The sequence below is a fragment of the Halichoerus grypus genome, chromosome 10, assembly GCF_964656455.1.
Source record: "Halichoerus grypus chromosome 10, mHalGry1.hap1.1, whole genome shotgun sequence".
NCBI classification, from domain to species: domain Eukaryota; kingdom Metazoa; phylum Chordata; class Mammalia; order Carnivora; family Phocidae; genus Halichoerus; species Halichoerus grypus.
Window position 1 is genome coordinate 68,946,222 of NC_135721.1, and position 13,041 is coordinate 68,959,262.

The 13,041-nt window shown below is 35.4% G+C and overlaps 1 protein-coding gene and 1 long non-coding RNA gene across 29 annotated transcripts in view; one reads left to right on the forward strand and one right to left on the reverse strand.

The window, feature by feature from the left end:
- Positions 1-13,041, forward strand: part of NRXN1 (neurexin 1) — a 1,113,724-nt gene that overhangs the window by 1,061,469 nt on the left and 39,214 nt on the right. For 2 of the 28 annotated variants that reach the window (XM_036123550.2, XM_036123551.2), the window contains exon 1: positions 1,490-1,624. The exons of the other annotated variants lie outside the window; for them this stretch is intronic. In XM_036123550.2, the coding sequence (XP_035979443.1) occupies positions 1,592-1,624 (33 nt within the window). In that variant the 5' untranslated portion in view covers positions 1,490-1,591. Of the gene's footprint in view, positions 1-1,489; positions 1,625-13,041 lie in introns of those variants that run through there. 28 annotated transcript variants of the gene reach the window in all.
- The window catches only part of LOC118555425 (uncharacterized), a 31,385-nt gene continuing 19,504 nt past the window's right edge, over positions 1,161-13,041 (reverse strand). The window contains exon 2 of the long non-coding RNA XR_013441830.1: positions 1,161-2,968. This is a non-coding gene — a long non-coding RNA (uncharacterized LOC118555425). The remainder of the gene's footprint in view (positions 2,969-13,041) is intronic.

A 13,041-nucleotide genomic window follows, 5' to 3' on the forward strand; every position in this document is an offset into this window, starting at 1 on the left:
TTATTATTGAATAAATAGGCCAAATAGAATAAACACAAAGCAATATATATTTTAAAAATTTGAAAAGTGCTTTTTTATTTCCTGATAGTCAATAAGAGCAGAAAGAAATTAGCAGAAAACCTGGCAGGGTCAGTGTTTCAAGAATGTGTTTAAAAAATGGTTCCCAAGGTGAAATGAGCTTTGGAATTTCAGCATTCTAAAGCTCAGTGACAATTTACTGATGAGGGCACATCTATCAGTACTTATTCTCAAAAATTTTTTTAAGTAGTGTTGGGTCACTCTGCATGAGTTAGAATTAATCTTTGAAAATGCATGGATATAATTGAAACTGGGCAATGAAAAATGATAAAGAGAAGTGCCCTGGTACTTTTTCTGTTGTTCCTGAAGATAGTTCACTGTTTCTTTTGAGCTGCTTCTTCTTCTTTTTTTTTAATCTCCATCATATTGCCATTTGAAAAACACGGTAGTCTCATCACTTACAACCTTACCTGTCAGACTGGATACAATCATCTCAGTACCTTGAAGAACTGTGTAACATGTCTTTTATTACACATTGATCAATGGAAGCAGATGTATTGGGGAATATGATTCCATATGGTATTCCAGATGTGGAGCCTTTGCTTCCCAAAGAATTATTTTAAATTTAAGAGGAAAGACAAAAAATAAGTCCATATTTCCATCACTATATAATACATTTGTTCTTCAGCCTTTAGAAAATGAGATGTATATCCTTTGGTGCTTGTTTGTTTTTATTTTTAATGATTGATAAAATGCATATTTATTGGGATTTAAATCGTCTTTAAAGAGGACCAGTTCTAATTGGCAGAAAAGCATAATAATGTACTTCTTACTGTTGCATAATTGCCTTTACAAAATCATCCCATAAAAATACTCACTATAAACTTAGCATTCAAAAAAAAAAAAGTCATTCGTTAACTTGGAAATAAAATTATAATTACAATTATAAAGCTTTGCGGCGATTCTGTCAGGAGGGTTGAATGCTAATTGCACAGTTTAAGCTTCTAATTTAATATTAGGTGAAAACATGATAATTATCTGAAGGGACGCACAGAAGAGGTTAAGGGTTGCGATGTTAAAAAAGTTTCCCTTCTGTTTTGTGATCACAATGGATTCGAAAGTAATACAGAGAGAATTCCCTGTGCATGAAAACAGGTCTTTATTTGGGTCGGACCTAGAGCGACGTCTGTTCTTCTGTGCCGTCACAGCCCGGGAGCAAACTGAACAGCAGCGATGCCTAGACTTTTTGAGCGGGGCGCGGGCTGGGCTGCGTACCAACAGCCTCGTCAACTGCAGGCGGAACTGCAGCATCTCTTCCTGCAGTAGCGCGTTAGCCATTGGCTCCTAGGTGACACGTGACTGGTAGAGCCGTTTCTGTGTCTTTTCTCGCCCATCTGTGTGCAGGGCACTGATAGGCCAGGCTGATGCGCAGGCAATTTATCATCTTGATCTCCCACTGAGTCAGGGAGCTCTCCTGTCACCAGTATTGATTTCAGAGGATGGACTAAATTTCCTAGGATTTCCATTAAGAATTAAGAAAAAAGCTCTAAGCACGCAGGGTAGCCAGACAGACATGGATATGAGATGGCACTGTGAAAACTCGCAGGTAGCTTCTTCTCTCACAGCCGGTGCTCAGCACAGCTTAGAACTGCAGCATGCAGGGTTTAAGATACCAGAAGCCTAAGAACAATAATAATGAAAATAAGAATAAACTCTTTTGGATAAACTAATTTTAAGATTTATGTTACAATATTTATTTTTGGAGATTGCATGTCAAATTTATGCACGCTCTATTTGAAATGTAGAAAGGTTGCTTTAATTTTTTAATGTCCTTAAACCCTGAGCATGGTTGCTTCTAGTTTTGTTTGCTGCTTTTTGTGAGCTTCAGAGGTTTTTTAGCATGCTTGTGGCAAAAACAACCAAGAATTGTGTGTGTGTGTATATATATGTATATATGTAGTAAGTTGGTTCAAGTAAAAGCATGAATAAAAGCTGCTTTCAATACTTGCCAGACTGCTTTATTATTGTTAATGACTTGGTGATAATTTTGCCTAAATATGCTTAGATTCTGACCATGCATGCTTTTGCGGCAGAGTGGGCTTTCGTGGAGAATTTGTAAAGCTGGAATGCCTGAATTAGATGTATGTTTGGTACAACAGAAAATGTATTAGTGGTCAACGATTAAACCTGATTAACTAATGGAAATATTTCACGATGGTAAGATTTAAATAAGATTTACTTACACTAATTACTTCTGCTTTCTGAAAAAATGCATGCCTGGGATTAATGAAAGTGTTGATATTTTTTAAATATAAATTTTGATTACTTCAAAGATAGTAAGATTTTAATTTTTAAAAATGCATCGAGGTAAAAGAATTTTGAAATATATATATTTTTAATGTTAGCCGAGGAAAGGATTCTAAAACTGCTGTCTGTGTATGCGAGAGATTATGTGCATGTTGATGTGTGTGTGAATTCTTTGGGGAATTGTTTGATACCTTCCTAGCTAAGTCCTTATTCTTGTGAAGAGGGAAAGAGCCTTGGCATTCAAATATTTCCTAGGCCCCTGGGAATTAGAGCCAGCAGAAGCAAGAGTGTGGCCAGATGGGCTTGGCATGCTTGGCAGTGAGTGGAGACAATAGGTGGGGGCGGAGCAGATGGAGAACAGAAGGGATTGCACGTCAGAAAAGGGGAGCCGGGAGGGGAAGAGTCCGCCTGATAGTGAAGGAAGCCTGCCCTTTCTTTTCAAGGGAACTCCTGGTTGCATCTTCCTTTAATTATGAGATAGAATGTCACGTCTGTTGTAACAAATATTTTTCATTAAACTAGGCAGCCCCTGCTTCATAGAGTAGGCATAGAGTAGGGAAGAAATCTCATGAATAGAAGTTGCTTTGCCAGATAAATGGTGTGTTGTCTGTTTGTTGTTGTTCATAATCTTTTTCTCTTTGCCCTGTAAAGGAAAAGGAGGAGCAAAATTAAAATTAAGCTATTGTATGATTTGAGTTGGTGGTATCTAAATATAAATGTGGCAGTAACTACTAAACTTATATACCAGACCTTAGATGATTCAAGCATCTGTAAGGTTTGCTAACTTTTTTCCTAAGTAAGCTTTCAATTCTGAAAATATTAAGAGCCCATGCTGACTAATCTACTATTATTTTACTTCCGGCTTATAAATAGATGTTCATTTCTAGAATAACTTTGAATGGCTTATTTAAGTATTTGTTGATTTTATCATGAAGCTTGGGAGCTTTACCAATGCCCAGTTCAAATTCTGAAATGAAATTAATCTCTCAGAATCCTCTATCAAACTTTCTGTCACCACCTGCCCAAAGAACTGGGCACAGTCTTTACCCAGAAAGGCCGTAAGACTGGGAAAATAAATGAAAATCAATTTACTTCTAAATTCTGTAATTTTAATAATTCTTCCAAAATTTTAAGGTGAACTTAGACACAATTTCCAGTCCTGAATACAAGTGAATTTGACCAAAATCATGCTGCCAAAATCTACCAATAAAACACAACTTTTAAAGGTTTAAATATACATCTTCTGATCCATGGGTCACCTACAGCTCACTTAATCATGTGGTTGGTGGACCTTGTATATGGAGAGAATTTCCACTCTCCGAAGGAAATTTTGCCATGTTGCATGTCTCTCTTGACTTACCTTTTCAACCTTGGCTTGACAGAGAACTCTGACCTATTTCAGAGAATGAAGCCTTTACCTTTGACACCTTGAGGTATTCAAGATAATTTACTCGGACCATTGATACTAATTTCCCCAGAGTTGAAGAATTAAGCCAGTTTCTTATACTTTATGCAGTCCTTTTCCTCCTTGCCCTTTTCTTAGAAATTGATGAAAGTGTCCATTAAGCAGCAGACATTCTTCATTTGGCAAATTCCAACTCATGTTTTCAGGAAGAAATAGAGCCTGCAGACAGAACTTTGGACAGATGTTTATAATTTGGAGGGTTGACTGGTGTTCCTTAAGTAAGATGACCCATTGAGAAAGAATAAACATTTTCACTGACTTTGCACAATCAACGTTGCCTAATAGGCTGAGAGCCACATTCTCCTTCCAGGCAAAGTGGGATGAAACTAGGAGAGTGCTGAAGTGGTATTAAATGGCTGGTCAAAATTGCATTTGGGCTCAACTGCCAAACAAATTTCTCACCAAGACATTAACCAGGGAAACGCTTACATATTTACATAGTAATTAGTGATGTAGCATTGCATATTAAGGATGTTTTGGGTAGTTATGATGAAATGTTACTGTCTGTGTGCCTTCCATATGCTCCTTTAATTTATGAAATGTGCTCATCCCACAGCATCTGGGTGCATTTATAAACTACAAGTGCAATCAATTAACTATATGATGGATGCAGTAGGCAGAATGCTAATTGATGGGAAAAGCCCTCTTGGCTTACACTTTTTAGTTTTCAAATGGGGGGGGGAAGAAAGATGTAGCCAGGGACTTTCAACCTTTGTCTATATTAAGTTTCAGTGTTTTGAGGACTAAGCTTACCCTCTGCCCATTTGGAAAATAACACATTTGAAACAAGATTTCTTCCCAGTCAAAATTAGTGTTCTTAATTCCAGTGTTAACGAGCACTAGCAAAATTCATAGGTGAACAGTGTTAGTGGATATTTAATTTTACTTGGACCAAGTGGTACCTTTTATTATTCAGTCTTCTCCTTCATTTCCCATTTCCTCTCCTTCCTGTCTTTTATTTCTCTGCTGGTTTACCTGTCATTTGTGGACTCAAACACCATTTGCTCCAGACTGCAATTTTACTGAACAACAAGCTATGTATAAACTCAGCAAAGTATAATGACACCAAGTTCTGCTTTATACATTTTTGTATATATTTAGGCTTTCAATTTCTTTGACTTCTACTAAGGTTACCATATTGACCTGGGAAGATTGGTTTTACTTTCTGCCACCTTATGTACATTTACTTGGCAAATGATACTTGAATCTCCTGAAGACTCTCTTCTCTCATCACTCTGGTACGGAGAATGGAGCCAAGCGCAGTAATATCTAGTAGAAAAGCAATTTCCAGGATATCCACTAACACTGTTTCTTGTAATAGAAAATTATAAACCCACGGGTATCTCTAGTTTCCCTTAGCACATTAAGACAATATGAGTCCAAACTGCATAATAACCAGGAAAAAGCAAAAATATAGGAGATATTTTCTATTTTGTGACATAAATTATGAGCGATTATCACTATACATTCCCGTTTGCTCCTCAGATTTTTACCTTCATTTGAATTCCCTTGATTAAGCATTAGTAGCTATCCCAGGACTATTTTCCAAAATCACATGTTTTTGTTTTCATTGTTGTGGTGTGTGTGTGTGTGTGTGTGTGTGTGTGTGTGTGTATAAAATTTTAATTTATTTTTTCAAATTCCAGTGGAGTTAACATACTAGTGTCAGGTGTACAACATAGGGATTCAACAATTCTAAGTATTACGCCGTGTTCATTATGATCAATGTGCTCCTAATCCCCTTCACTTCTACCCATCCCACCGCCCACCTCCCCTCTGACCACCACCAGTTTGTTCTCTATAGTTAAGAGTCTGTTTTTTGGTTTATCTCTTTTTTCTTTGTTCATTTGTTTTGTTTCTTAAATTCCACAGATGAGTGAAATCATATGGTATTTGTCTTTCTTTGATCACTTATTTCACTTAGCATTATACCCTTTAGATCCATCCATGTTGTTACAAATGACAAGATTTCACTTTTTTATGTCTGAATAATATTCCATTGTATGTATATTTGCATGTGTGTGTATAAATATATGTGTGTGTGTTGTGTGTATATATGTATGTGTTGTGAATATATATATGTTGTTGTTTATATTTTTTGATACTGCATGTGAAGCCACAGTGTAATTATTTTCTTGATAACAGAAAGACTCAAATACTTTTCTTACTCTTTTCTCACAACTGTAATATAGTGGTAAGAATGACTTGAATGTTATCTTAGGGGACCAAAAGAAATTAGTCTCCTAAAGAAATCTGTATGTTCTCATTTTTGTTTCCACTGCTTTTTTATTAAAACACGATGCATTTTGTAGGATACCATAATCTCGATTCTCAGCATATTTCAGACTTTTGACCAAAAATAGGATTATATAAGTTCACAGCCTAGATTTACTGGTAACTTCATAGATAAAGTGGGGGTTTAATGCTATGGGGAAATGCCTTCACCTATCTGATCTTTTCACGTTTTTCAGATTGAAAACTCTGCTAGAGCTTCAAAGACAATGCCTTCCCAATCAATTGTCCAGTGAAATGAATTTGCTAATGATAAAAAATATTTATTATATATACAAAAAATTGATTACATATATAAATACTATGTATATATAATAAAGTATGCATTATATATACAAAACTAAAACTATCTTTTGACTTTGAAATATTACTATTTTATTGTCAAATCAATATTACATAGAGTTTTGATTCTTTTTAAAAGCTCCGTATTTTGGAGTTGCATGGGTATAGCCTTAGGTGTCCAATTCTCAATTACTCATGTGTGAACTGTCTACATAATGGGTCACGTTGCATGACTAGATGTGCTTTCTACACCATTTACCTTCCCACTGGCTTAAAAATCATCATTTTCAATTACATATCATGACTTCTCTTAATTAGCACAGCTAGATTTGAGTGGATCTATTCATTAGGTTTATAGTAGGACTACAAGATTTTCAGAGTTGAATGTAATATGTGTCTGTATAAAAACACTGCTAAATATTTAGCTGCTAAATAATAGGTTTAAAGGATACATATAACAAACTAGAAATTCTGGGAGGAACAGCTACTCCTAGGTTTGTCAGCAGTTTTCTTAGCCTTCAAGAAGTGTATTATCTCTTTCCAGAATATTGACAATTATATAATCAATTATCTCAGTGTTTTTTTGTACATTTGATAGTTAAGATCTGTTAAGATATCTACTGGTTGATTGATCTATACCAAAACTGCTAGATGTGATGGGTGACTCAGAGGAAAATAAGATATCTCTTGCCTTAAAAGTCCAGTTGAGGAGTCAGGACAAACACACATAAAACTAGAGTACTGAAAGCTGAACTATTTTACCCTATAGTACCGATTGATGAACACATATTTGCTGCACATCTGCCATATACTTCATGGTAGTTTGGAGAAAGGAGAGGTCGCTATGGGTTAAGCAGATGCATGGATGTTATTCTGCTATATGTTCCTTGTGTTTGTTTAAACAGCCCTAGTTATCCAGTCAAAAAATAAAAAGGAACACAAAATCAGATCAAATCACGTGAACGACACATCCCATCACACCAGTACCCGCCTCTGAAATGATGTAGGGCACTGAGGGTATTTGAATAGGAAGCAGCGTTCCCAGGAGCTTGTCTCAAAATCAGTCAAGGTGGCTGGTTCCTGTCCTACATGTACTCAGGACAACGTACTGATTTCTTAAAAGCCGGTCTTTATGCTTTGTGAGTAATAAAAGTAAATGCAAAATATGTACAACTTTTTAAATTTAAAAGTCCCTGCCTATTTGGTTTGTATTCATTCTCTTTATTCATTAAAATTAGCCCTCACTGCTAAACATTTCCTTTAAAATAGAAGATACTGGTTTCCTTTTACTGATGGGATGATTTGAAGTATTGAGTCATTTTTCCAGTAGTAAATTAGACACTTTGGAGTAAGTATAACTATCTCAAGGCTACAAGTGTGTTTGTATTTTGAGTGTGTTTGTAAATCACCCCAGCAATAATTTTCAATCTGCCTGATTCTCCTTCCTTCTCTATCTTTGATTGTATTTTTTTTTTTTTTCGAATGATACCCACTGTGAAGAAAGTAGAATGGAGATGGTATAGGCAAAAGTAGAATGGAGATGGTATAGGGCTTGGCCTTGAGTGAAACAATTTTGAAGAGTGATAATTACATAAACAGTCCACTCGTGTTATTGAAATAGTTATTAATACTATTATTTCCTCAGTAAGTGGTTTAAAATACAGTGAAAAATTATGGGAAACTTCATGAACCAGTCATGAGTACTGACTGAAATGATACCTAGGTGCAAAATATCAAATTGAACGCTTCTTGATTACTTTTCAAAATCTCAAGCTAGAAATAGTAAGCTTAGGTCAGTGTTTGAAGGCAGCCATGCCACAAGGGTTTCCTAGATTCCTGATTTTGTGGTTTCACAGATAGCCAGTGAAATTTCAATTGCAGCAGATGGTATCATTTTAAACAGAAGGCTACTGATGCAATAAGAAAGTAAATACTGATTTTAGCCCTCTCTCTCTCTCTCTACCTAGCAATTCCCTAAATGATGCTCAATTCTTTGTAGTACTTTAGGAAGAAAGACGAGGTTCTAAAATGATACGATGTAGTAGAAAAGTATATGCTTGGTTTATTTGAAAGTCTACAGTGTAAGGACATTTCCAAAGACATACCATTCAAGTGAGGATAATGCATGCTTTGTGTCTGTAAATATTAGAAAGGGGGTTGGATTTATAGGTTATTTTGTTGTGGTTGTGGTAATTTTTTTTTCTTCATGAATGTATCTGCATATTTTTAAAGAAAATTATTCTATAAATACCACTTTGACCAATTTATATGTAATATATAAGATTTGATTAGATTAGTATGTATCTTTTATTTTTTAGTTTTTAAATAAATGCTCTAATTTAAATACTTAGAAATGCTGCAAACATAGAATTCACTCTTCATCCAGCTTCCCCTAATATTAATGTTTTTTGTAAGCATTGTTCATTTGTCTTTGCTAAAAAATTAACATTCACTATGCTCTTTGAGAAGAGATTTTTTAAAAGAATTTCTGCCAATGAGTGTTTTCAGACTGTATTTGCAAAACGTCAACATTATTCTCTTTGAATCCCATCAATACCTAAGAGAATCCTCCTTACTGAACTACCCAGAATTTCTACCTTGAAACATTCACTCAAGTATTTTAGGAGGAAAATCAATTAACAGAAAAATAGCCCTTTTTGTTTATATCTATTTTTTCTTTGCACTTTTATATATTTTGGGTTTATTTCGAAGTTAGTCTGAGATTCTCTTTTTGTTTCCTTGGGAAATTTATACCATTCTCAGCCTAGATTGTTCTTCTAAACTTTAGACCTTTACAGCCACCCCCAATCTGCCTCAAATTCAACACACCCCATTGTGAATGGGCTATTTTGGGGGTTTATCTAATCTTAAAACATTTTCTTTTAATGAACGTATGTAAAGAGATTGCACTGGAGAAATTTTTACTGCTATTGGTGTGATGAACCAACTGCTCAATTTTCTGGTACTTGACTTCCCCATTTGTAAGGTGAGGGCTTTGTAGCTCTAATACTTTATGATTTTGGAGTGTGAATAGATGTGAATTTCATTTAGAAGAAAAGTTTTTAAAGAAAAGTGGTCTTAAAACATAGGCTGCTTTTCATGTTGTTGAATCATCTTCCTGAGATTTTAGATGAATTTATATATGTAATTTCCATATGGGAATTTTCATTTTGAAACTAGTGTGAGACTAATTCCAGTTTTGGCTGGCATTAATTTGAGGGAAATCTCCTTTTCCATTTCCATAATCAAGAATATAGAGGTTCATTAGCATTCGATGGGCAAGGCTGGTAAATTGCAGAGAATTAGTGATTTGGAATTCTAGAAACCCACAATAGGAAATGCTGTAGAAGAAACAATATCTTTTCATTTCAACATCATCTTGACAAATGAGGAGAAATTTTGCGGTGTGTGCATGATAAAAGCAAGCAAAATTCTGTGAAAACAAAGGAAAGGAGCCCCATACTGTTGTGCTTGTGTGCCAAAACCTCTACCTTTGCTAAGAGACCTTGAAATTATTTCAAATCTATCTTTCATACAATGAATGCCAAAAGAGCTAAATTATTCATTGTAAGTGAAAATATTTATTGCCATGTGTCAGGAAACTCTGATTTCTGTGCTGGTATTCCTACTAAGAACCCTGTGGTGTAAAATCATGGGCTGAATCTACTAAATAATTAGCCACATGAATACTGTACCTACCGTGTATATTTTTAGGTTTTATATCAATAAACATTTTATAAAGTGGTGCATACTCTAGACTAGAAGTCCTTCATCCCCAAATCAGTTTCACATTCTTCTCTAAGAAGTAAGGTGCCCTGTGGCTTCTAATGGAAGTGGAAAGTAAAGTGGTGACATAAGCAATCAGCAACACAGTCTGAGAAAAATTCTCATCGCTGATAAAGATTTATGAAAAAATAAGTTTGATAAGTACCAAGTGAGATCCTCAGAGAACAAGACTTTGTAAGCATTTCTTTATAAACATAAGAAATAAAGTGGGTCTATATTGGGAACAAAAGGTTAGATGTGTAGGACAAATTATTTTTATGGATGTTCACAATTTATATATAAAATCTATTATAGCTTGCAAAACGTCTATAGTAATTTGAAATAATTAGCAGGGAAATATTTTTAGACACAGGCAAATGAAATCAGAATTTTGACATTTATAATTTCAAGACTTCTTCATATATGGAAGGTGCAGTGATTGCATTTTTTTTTTTCTTCTATTTGTTATCATCATCTAAACATAGACAGGATTTGGTGGATATTCTGGGAAACCAGCATTTTGGAGTACCAGTTGATAGGTACAGTAGAGGTTTAACTTTTAGTATAATCTTAGGATAGATGTGACTCCCAAAACACAGTTAGCTTGAAACACTTCAACTTTAAAGCATACTGTAGACCCCGCAAAGTTTAAGAAGCACTGTGGCACTGGGGAGAGTGAAGAAGGGCAAGGTGTTACGAGGTGTGTGGTGGTAACGCACACTTCTCAGTCAGCTCCTTCCATTATGGCTGTGTGAAGTGTAAGCTTGGATTCTTTTACGGCTGCTCTGGAGCATGTGACCAATTTCCCCTGCTTCGTGTCTTTCTTGGCTAATCACCTATTATACATTTTATTCTTTTATTGGGAGTAATTCCTCTTACCACCTCGAATCTACTGTACCCAGTAGAATTAACTTTTGGAAAAGTATGCCTGGGTACTGACAGGATTTCATCTGATAACTCACCATTCTTGGCCCATTTTAGTTGAAGTCCCTGAGAAATTGCTTCTATTTGTTTTATCTTCTATGATTTGGTGAGAAATATTCAAGAACAGGAAAATCCTCTACTGCGCACTTTTCTGTTCTGTGTCTGAAGGTTTGGGGTTTAAGAGGAATGAGGTCTTTGCTGCCACAGACATTAAGTTAAAGCCTAAAGACTCAGTTGAGTTGGTTAGTCCTGGAGCAGAGCTGGTTTGATAAATTGTCTTATTTTCACTTGTACATTTTCTAATGCTTTTTTTCCTCTTAAACCCCTTTCTAGAATTTTGGAACCAAGACCTATTTCACATCTCACTGAATGAGACATTCATCCTATTTTCCTAAGTGTGAAAGACCTGTCATTGGTCTCATTTGTAAAATGAACTGAACCACCCTCCCACTTAAGAAACAGGTGGAGAAAACTTTTTCTCTCCTTTTCTCCCTCTTCTCATTTTTTTTTTAAATTTCCTGTTTGCTTTGTCTCTCTTCTTTTAATTTCTAACAGAAGGATGCTACTGGCATCTGTTGCTTTTTTCTGCCCCATTTGTATCACTTAAGAATCAAATTTTGAAACCAATATATGGGTATAAAATTGCTAAGTTACTAGCCATTATTTTTAGACCTCATGGAAGTCAGGAGAACCAACTGGATTCTGTGACATTGAGAGGAAATATATTGAGGGGTGCCTGGGTGGCTCAGTTGGTTACGCATCTGACTCTTGATCTCAGCTCAGGTCTTGATCTCAGGGTCCTAAGTTCAAGCCCCATGTTAAAAAAAAGAAAAGAAAAGAAAAGGAAGGAAATATATTGAGCACAACCTAATTCTTAGATGAATAGGATTCTGTAGATTTGAGGAATGAAAGTGAGGTTACTCATTGTAGCAGTCATTAATTGGGCAGAAACTAGAGTCCTCAGGATATAAGTATTAGAAATTTAATTTTTAGTAAAGCCCTGATAACTTCCTTTTTAATTGTGCTGGTTTCATTTAGGTTTTATTTTTTGTTTTTTTGGTGTCTTTTTTTTTTTTGTATTTTGCTTTCGTTTTCTCTTTTAAATCAAGGGTATAGTATTTGTTGTGGCTGAAATTATTAGTTATTTGGTGTCTTAATCCTTAGGATTCAATATTCAAAGATAAATGATGGAAGGATAGGCAAAAATGGTATTACTAGTAATGACCCATCATGTGACAGTTTTCTTACTTCAAATCATGGTGAAATAGTCAATACTTCCAACTACCTTAAAACCACTAATTGTTTTAGATAAAAACTATCACATTTAGCTGGAAAGTAAATTGTTTGGAACCAATAAATTTCACTTCCTTGATAAAGCATCAAGCCCTGTATATTTTGGTTTTATCCGTGGCTGCAAGGCATTTCATGAAATTGAAGATTATTGTATTTATGTATGTATGCATATACTTATATACTTTTAATACTTTTAATGTTGAAATGATGATGGATTCACGGATAGTTACGAAGAAAATATAGGGAGATCCCCTACACCTTCTACCCAACTTCTCCCCACGTTAACATCTTACATAACTATAGTCCAGTATCAAAACCAGAAGAGTATATTGCTATCAATCACAGAGCTTTTTCAGATTTCACTAATTACACATGTGCCTGTGTGTGTATGTGCAACTTCATCCCACGTAAAGCCTCCTGTAACCACCACCACAATCAAAATACTTAACTACACCATGACCACAAGACTCCCCCGTCACCCTTGATGGTTTCGTTTTAAAGGGACCTGAGGGGTCATCCACTCTAACCTACTTACATTGGCATGGGCAATGATTTGCCTCAGGTCCATGGCTTCAGGTAATGATCGAATTCCTAGTTGGCTCAGAATGCTGTATCCTATCCCAGACCACTTTCAGACATCCCACCATTCATTCTCAATTTATAAGGAAGGCTATTGTTGCTCTACAGTTTTAAAG